General features: G+C 46.6%; 1 protein-coding gene across 2 annotated transcripts in view; it reads left to right on the top strand.

The window, feature by feature from the left end:
- The first annotated feature begins 1,004 nt into the window (after positions 1–1,004).
- The window catches only part of FAM188B (family with sequence similarity 188, member B), a 97,470-nt gene continuing 88,508 nt past the window's right edge, over positions 1,005–9,966 (top strand). Inside the window, exons 1-2 of one of the 2 annotated variants that reach the window (XM_004676827.2) lie at positions 1,005–1,118; positions 7,577–7,696. In XM_004676827.2, the coding sequence (XP_004676884.1) occupies positions 1,056–1,118; positions 7,577–7,696 (183 nt within the window). In that variant the 5' untranslated portion in view covers positions 1,005–1,055. Of the gene's footprint in view, positions 1,119–7,576; positions 7,697–9,389; positions 9,444–9,966 lie in introns of those variants that run through there. The other variant, XM_012720971.1, reaches the window with a different exon arrangement.

Below are 9,966 nucleotides of genomic sequence, written 5' to 3' on the forward strand. Positions count from 1 at the left end.
CCGCTGCTCCCCTCAGCTGTGCACTTCTTCAGTCGGCCTGTTTTGCTCTCCACTCTGTCTCTGGTCAATCCTCTCACCACTTCTAAACCTCTGGCCTGTACCCCAGTTCTGTATGCACAAATAAATAAATCTTTAAAAAGAAAAGAAAAGTAAAGGGGCCCTAGAAGGCGTGAACTGTTGATACCTCAATCCACTTTTAGTCTGCTAGTTAAGCTACCTTGGTACTACGTACAAGGTCATTTTTTACAGGGAATCTGTACATGGGGGGAAGATTATGAAGGTGTGCCCATGTGACTGAGTTTGGGGGTGCTGGTATTTGGCATTGGCATGGGCTTGGTTGGAATCCCAGCTTTGCCAGTTCTATCTGTGTGATCTTTAGCAAAATTTTAATCTTTCTGAAGCTCAATATCTTCTTTTAAAGAATGGGCTAACAGTAGCAACCTTGCCTGAAAGTTGTAGGAACAGAGATGTGATCATGTGTGACAAGTTCTTGGTACTCAAAAACTGGCAGTCTCACTATGGGAAAGCGAGTGCCAAAGGACTTCTTTAATTTCAGGGTCAAGTTGGCCAGAATCTTGGGTCACCTTGCCCCACACAGTCCAAGCCAGCAAATGGCCTTCCAGGACAGTTAACCCTGGTGAACACAGGAAGCTGTGGCGCTGCAGGTGACTTCTGGGACAAGCTGTTAGGATTTCTTTTCATTTCACATCTGAGGAAATGGACATCCATATTGGAGCAGTGATTAACGTTGGCCACCCAGATGGACAGGGCCAGAGCAGAGACGGGGGTGGGGGGGTGGGGGTGGGGGTCAGAGCTCAGGGCAGTACTGGGCTTCCATCTTCAGGGTTCCGCTCAGGTTCTCAGAAGCCAGTTTAAAGGACGCTCCTCCCCTCTCCTCCTCTCCCGCCTCCCCTGCTCGCAGGCTCCCAGGGAAGGGGAGGAGTCTCGCTGGCTCTGGCGACACCGTCGCCACGGCAACGCGGCCATACTGGCCCCAACGGATCCAGGGGCCTGGGACTGCGGCTGGCCGCGGTCTCGTGGGCAGAGCCGGCAGCATGGACAGCCTCTTCGTGGAGGAGGTGGCCGCCTCCCTAGTCAGGGAGTTCCTCAGCAGAAAGGTACGTCTTGCCTCCTCCACAACTCTGGGCAGGTCTCTAGTTTGAGGAAGGGGAAGTGGGATCTGGGGGTTCCTCAGCGACTTCGGCACCTTCTGGGAGGGAGACTTACTCCCCTGTCTGCTGCTTGCCGAGAGATAACCCGACAAAAGTGCCACTTTCCCGGGAAGGGAAACTACATCTCCCAGGAGCCATTTCTGTCAGAGAGCACTTCCCGCGAAGAAATGCAGGACCTGGGCCGCAGCCCTCCGGGACTTCTCCCGCTCTGGTGGAGTGCTGCGTGGGGGCAGGGGCTGCGCGGGCACGGCCCCCTCCCCAAGTTTCCTAAGGCACAGCTGAGTTTCCCCCACTTTAGCAGTAGGCCTCAATCTGGGCCTGGCTGGCCCTCTCCGTGACTAACCCATCCCAGGACTTCTATTCCACTAGGAAAGACTCCCCCCCCCCCTCACCCCCTCAAAAGGGATCCAAAAGGGCTGAAAGACACTGCTTCCCAGTCAAACACTTAAGTCAGGTTCCTCAACAGTGGCTACTTCAGCCACTGCATTTGTCTTGTCCAAGTTCCCTTGTCGCCCCAGGAGAGTTTTCGAAGTCCTCAAAAGTTGTCAAACCCTTAGCTCTTATCTGCCCTGACTGGAGGTGAGGGTAGGGTGGCAGAGGGGGTCATGACACATGAGCATGTAGAGTGCACCGACTCTTGCTTCCAGAGTGACTGGGGCTGGCCAGATGCTGTGTGCTTTGTTTTCATATGTTGTCATGTTGAACAGGAGCTGTGGACTAAAACAGAGAAACAAAATTAAAATTTTTTGAATAAAGGAATGGAAAGGGCTTTGGAATCAAATGGAGAGATTCAAATACCTGCTACTCAGGTATTGCGAGCTCAGTATGTTACTCACCTCAGTTTCCTTGTCTGTGAAACAGTATAGTAGGACCAGTGTATGGATGGCTCCCAAGCACTGTATCTGGCACATAGTAGGTGGGTCACACTGTTGCCTACCCCATCTCTGCCCTTGCTTCTAAAGTATCTGTTTTCTTTTCAACAATGTTTTTGTTTAAAACTAAAAAAAAAAAAAAAAAAGCAAGTTTTTTTTTTTTTAAAGATTTATTTATTTATGCAAACAGAACTGGGGTACAGGCCAGAGGTACAGGGATGGTGAGAGGATTCACCAGAGACATAGTGGGGAACAGAACAGGCAGATTCATAAAGTACACTGCTGAGGGGAGCAGCAGGTGAGACAGGAGCTGTCTGCTACACCATGTGGTCACCTCCAAGGCTGGGGCTCGAACTCATGCTGAAATGGCTGTGGCTACCTTGCAGTGCTGTGCTTTTGACCTATTGTGCCACCAGGGAGGGCCCGTATCTGCTCAGTTTTTATGACTCCTTGACCTTCCTTCACCAAGTCCTGCCTGCTGCTGGATATCAACGACACACCCTGTGAGGCTGACCGCTGCCATCATCTCTTTTAAACATCTCACTACCAAGCAAAACTCTCAGAGTTTCCTCCCCCTTTTCTTCCTTGAGTACAAATGAAATCCAGAGTCCTCACATGATCCAGGGGCCTCGGACTGCAGCTGGCAGCTCCTACAAATAACCCCAACGTACCCTCTAACCTCATGACCAACTTCTCCCGCTCGCTTTCCGCTATTTCAACCATGGCCCACCCAGTTCCATTTCCTACAAGGGGTCTCTCAGTTAACCCCTGTTGAAGCGACTGACTCATCTTGTCTGTGACTGGCTCACTGATGCTCATGTTGTAGTTTATGTACCTACTTGTCTTGCCTACTAGACAGGACCACAGAGCTGAGACCTGCAGAACCTTGGTAATTGGTTCACTGGTCTCTTCCTCTCCACTTTTTATTTGGGCACATTAATGCCCAGAGAAGAGAAAGGAGTTACTTCTGGTCACTCAGAATGTCAGGGAGTGCTGGAGCAGAGACCACGTACTTCCCATAAGGCTTGGTGCCAGACAGTAACCAGCCATCACAGCCAAGAGAATTCTCATTCACAATGGGGGCATCTTCTGGTTGCCTATTCATTTTCTCAAGTACTCATAATAGCTCTGAAAGACTAATATAATTAGTCCTTTCACATACGACTATCATGAGACTAGGAGGTGAAGAAACTTGCCCAGGGTAAGCAGGCTGGATCTTGTCATTCCTTTCCTACAACCTCTTTGAGTATCCTATTACAATTAAAATAAAATGCAAGGGAAGGCCTCACCAGGACCTGCCCAGCCTGGCTCTTGGCTCTCTTCCACATCTCCCACTGCCGCCCCTACCAAACCCAGTTACACTGGCCTTCTTGAATGCGTCCCCATTATCTCCTCTCATAGAGAGTCAAGAGAGCCTCTTGGTGATGTCACAGTCCTTCTGGTGATGCTAGGTCCACTGAGGCGACTCTGTGGTGCCCCAGCCCTCCACATTCATGGCCCCACTCTTGCTTGACCAGCCCCATCCCACCTTCAGCACCCTTTCGCATGTCATGTCCTAGGCTCCACAGTATCAGTACTGCAGCTTTTCCTTGATCTCAGGTCCAGGCTTCCTCACTTCCGCCTCACCCCACATGGGAGCCCCATATACCTCTGTTCTCTTCTTACCTCTTGGAAATCGCACCCTCAACACCATGCTCTGCTCCCTCACCTTTTTTGCCTGGCATCATACTCTCTCTATTTTTAAGTCAACTCAGCCTATTTCACGCCTGCCCTGAAGAGCTGAGTGGGACCAGGGAGAAGTGGGACCATGTTGACGGCTCTGATCCAAATTCATGGCCGCTTACCCCTGTGGTTCTCAGCCACTTGGATGTTCATTCTCCTCCATTCAAACCCAAAGATCCTTTCTCATTTAGTTTTATTGAGAAAATAGAAACAGCCATGAGAAATCAGGCTTTCCTGCCACATCCCCTAACCTTCTGAGCCTGAATCATTTACCTGCCCTCCTTTCTTCTTCTTTTTTTTTCTTTAAATATTTATTTATGCATACAAGAACTGGGATACAGGCCAGAGTTGCGGAGAACGAGAGGATTTACCAGAGATAGAGTGGGGAGCAGAACAGGCGATCTACTGAAATACACTGCTGAAGGGAGCAGGGGGCCGGGTCAGGAGAGGTCTGCTGCGCTATGTAGATCACTTCCCTGGACAGGGCTCGAACTCATGCTGAAGCTTCTGCTGCTAGCTTTGTGAGCTATATTTTAATCCACTGTGCCACTAGGGAGAGCCCCTAATTTTTCTTTTTTTGTTTCATTTTTTCTCCCTCACTTCTGTCTTCCCCCTCTATTGTCTTTCTACACCCACCAACCCCAGCCTCACAGTTAACCCCTGTCCAGTGCTCTTCTGTCCCCACCATTCCTCTCTTCCCTCTCGCAATCGGGCAGCTGAGTAACATGGATTTATCTGCACCACCAGAGAGGGCCCATGTCTGCCCTCCTTTCTTATGATGGTTTCTCCATATGCCTGAGTAAGACCTGCCCTTCCCGTGTGTGTGTCCCCTGTGTGCACTATTGCAGTCCCCATCATCTCTCTCTTGCACATAGGTTTGCTTTCCTGGATTATCTTACCAACATATACACATGCTCCTACAGAGTGCTATCTGGACCCCCAAGCCCCTCCAGCTACGGCCCCCTTTTCCTCTCCTTTTTATTGCAAAGCCCCCTGAAAATGCCATGTGTACACTTTCCCTGTTTGTCAGATTCATCCTCATTCGTTTCTGTCCCCACCAATTCTTGGGAACAACTTGTCAAGTTCAACAAGGACCCCTGATTTTCAGTTCTTATATTTTCTGTTCTAACAATTACGTTTGACACAGTTGATCATGTCCTCCTTTATGGAAATGTATTCCCCTCCGCTTCTGGAGACTGCGTTCCCCTGGGTTTCCTCTTTTACTCACAACTCAGGTTCTTTGCTGGTCTGTTCATTTCTTTGAGCATTGCATACTGGTGAACTCAAAGACTCAGTCTCTGGCCCTCTTCAAATCTCTATCCACTCTCCAGGGGCCTCTATCTGGCTTGTGGATTCCAATACCTTCGATATGCTGATAATTCTCAAGTGTCTGCTTCTAGTCAAGACCTCTCACTGAATTTTTACATTCTTTCCAACTGCCTATTTTATATTTTCACTTGGTGATAGCCAATAAACACCTCAATGCAACCCAAACTCAATTCTACATTTCCTCTATCACCTTTCCTGCAATATTCCCCATCTCAATCAGTAGCTTCACCATCTTGCTGCTTACTGGGCCAAAACCTTTGCAATTAGTCCTGATTTTCTTCCCCCCCCCTTTTTTTTTTTAATCCTGACATCCATTCTATTAGTTAATCTTTATCACTAAAGTACATAAGGAATGTAGACACTTCTTCCCAGTCTGCTGTAACCACCTTGGCCCAAGCCACGTTTCTCTTTCATGTGTGTTGTTCAATAGCCTCCTAACTGGCTTCTGGTTAATGCCTCATCTCCTACAATCTGTTCTTAACCTAACAGTTAATTTTCATACATTTGTCAGTCCATGATGCTCCACTTTTCCAATTCTCCAGTAGCTCCCTTTCACTTACATTTCATTGTTTCCTTTGCATTTCATAGTTTACTTTCAGCTTCACAGGACCTTTGTACTTGCTGTGCCTTGCCTAGAATATTCTTCCCCAAGTGCCAGCTTGATCTGTCCTCTTACTTTCCTCCTGTCTGTACTCTCATGTCACCTAATCATGAAGCATTTCCTGATTATCTTTTACAAAGCAGCAACTCTTCCCATAACTCTTCCTTACCCTTTCTGTTTCGTATTCTGCTATATATTTTTTCACACAGCACAAGCTGTTCTAGAACTTATGCTTCATGTGTGCCAGAACATTATGTGTTTACTGCTCTCCCTGTAGCAGCTGACCTAGTGAAGCAATGGTTCATGGCTTTCACTTAACAGATGGGCAAACCAGAAGATGGGATTGAGCACATGGATGATAAGAGCTAACTAGTTAAATAGTGTCCTTCATCTTTGTCTCCATTCTTCCTATGTATTTGTCTCCACAGTGGTGGCTATTTGCAGCTGCCATACTGTACATTTACCTCTTTGTTTATGGGTTTCTTCCCCGACAGAATGGCAGCTCCATGAAGGTGGAGTCTGACCTTATTCCTTTTGTTTCTCTTCCATCCAGAACAGTCTGGCATATAGTAGGTGCACAACACATGTTTGTTGAGTGAATGAAGACCGAGTGGGTCACGTGGGACCAGTGACTGGCTGATTCCTCATCCCACTCTGCAGTAATGTTCAAATGCAAGTGTGAACCCTAATCCCAGAGAGTCTCTGCTCTCTGGCCTGAACTGTTGTCAGAAGTATTTATCCATCAGAAAGAAATTCTCATTACAGAAGTTCCCACATTACTTCGATTGATGCAAGTCCATGGTTAAGTCCAGAGAAAACATAGGTGCTTGCTCTTTATGCTCTTCCAGTCAATTCTTTAATGTGCCCAGGCATGTTCTATCTTTTTCCCAAGATACTCACCCATTTCCTTCTGTTCCCTTTCTCTTAGATTTCCTTTTTATTGTTTCTGGTTCAAGGTGGTATTCATACCTCTTTTTACAGAAATTCTTCTTGTTTCAATTCATGGCAGATAGCAGGTTTTGTCTGGTTTCTTCAGCATTGAGAACCGGTAGGAGTCTGAAAGCAAAGTGCAGGGGTTTGAGACTTGTGCAGCACTGGGGTCTGGGGCCCATCAGGAACCAGCACTCCCTCAGCACCAGTCTGAGCTGTTTGTGAAGCGTCGCCTCATCCTCTGGCCATGCGGTGATCACCACTGCCCTGTGAGGTGGGCAGGCACAGCTGCTGTGGTTGTTTTTCAAATGAAGAAGTCAAGCTCTTAGGGGAACAGGCCTTCTCATTGCCAGAGTATGTCTTAGTTGGGCCTTCTGAGAGTTCAGGCTGGATGATGGAGAGCAGCTTCGCTGGGGACTCAGCACATGTTTACCAAGGGCTTCCTATGGGCTCACTTCCCGGCCTGCTGACACCGTGGTCTGAGATGGCCCTCATTGCATAATTCCACCATTACCTTGGACAAATCAGCGCTGGCTCCCCATCTGAGAAAAAGAGGGAATTAATCTGGCTTTTTGTTTATGTTTGTCCTTTTGTTTGTTTTTAAAGCTTCACGTTCTGTGGCCCCGGATTGAGGGTCAAACCCAGGGCTCCAGGCCTTGGGTGAGTAGTTACTTGAATCCCTATCTAACAAAGTGGACCTATGGCTCCAGCTTTACCGTAACAATCCAGGTTGTTGTATGACTTAAATAGCAATGATGAAGATAATGTCAAGTATAAGGTTATATAAAAGTAAATTCCTAATTCAGTTTTTGGTCCACAATCACCTTGTAAGGAAGGCAGGATAAGGTTGATGATAATGAACATCAAGAGCCTTTTGTTTATACTCTGCGTCAGACAACAGAAGGTTTTAATTTAAAAGGGTAAATAATGATTCGGATTTCTCCCTTCAGGGTTTAAAGAAGACGTGTGTGACCATGGACCAGGAACGCCCACGCTCTGACCTCAGCATAAACAGCAGAAATGATCTCCGTAAGGTTTTGCATCTTGAGTTTCTCTACAAGGAGAACAAGGTACAGGCTTTGAAGGTGTGCCCTGGGGTTCTGGAACAGTTTGGCCCTGTCGGAGCACTCCACGGGCCCTGTCAGGCCTTCAGAAACTGGTGAGGGGAGGCTTGCCTTCGTGTGGTCAGAGAGAAGCAGACCCAGCTAAACCCATACAAATCCCAAGTGTGAGTCGGGTTTCCAGCCTCTGCTAGTGCAGCCACCCCAAGCACAGTGGCTGTGAGCCTCCTTCTGAACCCCAGCCTGTTAATGGTTATTCCCTGTGTGCCCTCTTCCCCCATGAGGCTATTTTTAGTCAGGCTGTACTGAAGAATATAGTATTCAGTTATACTAAAAATTTCCATTCCCTGCTGCGTAAGATTTTCCTTCTTCAGTTCTGAGTAATACCTTATTCTTAGGTCTCCTGTGACATATAATTCAGGCAGAAGCCAGGCTTGGTTTCAGCCTACCCAGGTGCACTGGGATTGAGCTAGCAAATGGAACCCAACTTCCTCAGACTTGATCCTCCCCACCTGCTGTTACAAGTTTTCCTGGCTCCCTGTAGTGTCTTTTGTTGCCTTATCATGCCACAGAATATTTGTGTATTTGTTGAATTAGTGTTTGCCTCCCCCACAACCTTGAAAGCAGCAGTAGGCCAGAGATTGCTTCTCTTTTGTTCACTATTTGTACCCCCATACTTAACGTGCTGTCTGATGACATAGTAAGTAAATGATCAGTATGTATTTTTTTGGTTATATAGTTAAAACGAATGAATATGTGAATGAATGAAGCTACCAGTCTGACTTCATGGCTCTTAATTGTTAGGAAGACAGATTCTCCTAATTTAGTTTAAGAATGCACTCTCCAGCAGATGTTGTCCTGTGGAAGGGCATAATGTCAGAGTTTGAAAGGACATAGTGTTCATGGAATTCACTATTTAGCACATTTAAAAAAGGAATAAAATGATATCTTATGCGGAAGTCCAGTGTGAAAAAAAGGAAGTAAATCTGCACTATTCAAAGTGGAGATGAGGAGGACCTCCCTTTTGACTTCTGGGGGCCGGGGTGGAGGGGGGTTGGGGGGTGGAGGGGGAGTTGGCTGCACTCAGGGGCTGCTAAGCAGCTTCTATGGAATGGGGACCCCAACCCAGGAACTGTAGCCAGGGAAACGTGGCTTGTCTAAGGTCTTACAGTTGCCATATAGGGTTGAGGCTAGAACTAATCTTCCCAATCCTCTCCTAGGTTATTTAAGTCAAATGTTATTATCAAATGAAATCTTAGCAGACTAGTGTATGGGGGTGAGACACTAGCTAGCCCTCCAGTGCTGGCATGTTTCTCCCACTCCGGGAGGAACCTCAAAACAGCTTGAAAACGGCTTTTGTGTATCTTATAGCTTAGAGAGGAATTTAGGGCCTGGTTTCTCTTAATAAAGTAAATAAAAGATAGAATTTCAGGTAAGCCTGTAAATCGTGGCCAAGTGGCCGAACCTATGGGAACACTTAAGTTGCCAGAAGTCTTTGCACTCCTCTTTGGGGAGAAAAGGGCAATGGCCGCCAGGTGCAGTTGAGTCCAAACTCAGTGAAGATGTCAGGAAGATGCCTGCTGTTATCCTCTTGTCCTCCAGAAACTCAGGCCCTGCCATGGCTACATGCGCTCAACTGAAGTCCGTGGGAAGCAGACCATTGTCCCAGGCAGCTGATAGTCAGCAACCCGCAGTTCACAGGAGCGGGGACTGTACCTCGGAGTAGCCAGAAAACTTAGCTAACCATTCTCGTATGGTAGGATGTTTATGTAAATACATCTCTATAGAACTTCACAGAAATATCTTTGCCATTCAAGTTATTTTTATTTCTTTACCATAAGATAGTCTCCCAAAGATAATTATTATCTTAAAATAGTTGAGCTATTTTCATTAGATCTTGATAAGTGCCCTGATTATTTGATCTGTACTGTGGTTATTGCCTGTTAGTACAATCAGTTGGACGGAGTTTATATTTTATAGAAAGCATATTTATTAACCTATCAACTACATGATGATTTTGATAGTTACTCATCATAAATATCACATGATTCTGGGGAAACGCTGCGATTTAATGATAATTCCAGTGATTTGTTTTTCCTCCTAAGTATATGATAGATAAAAACGCATATGTGTAAAGTTGAGGTCTTGAAAAATTGTGTCTAGATTCACATACAGGTTGGTCTCTCATGATCTGAAAAGCCACAAGGTAATTCAGGTAACCCAGCACCCTGAATCTTTCTTATAATGAGATAAAAAACATGATGCCTGAAATAAATTAC

This window comes from Condylura cristata, unplaced genomic scaffold (genome assembly GCF_000260355.1).
Source record: "Condylura cristata isolate star-nosed mole 26May11 unplaced genomic scaffold, ConCri1.0 scaffold00005, whole genome shotgun sequence".
In the NCBI taxonomy this organism is placed as follows: domain Eukaryota; kingdom Metazoa; phylum Chordata; class Mammalia; order Eulipotyphla; family Talpidae; genus Condylura; species Condylura cristata.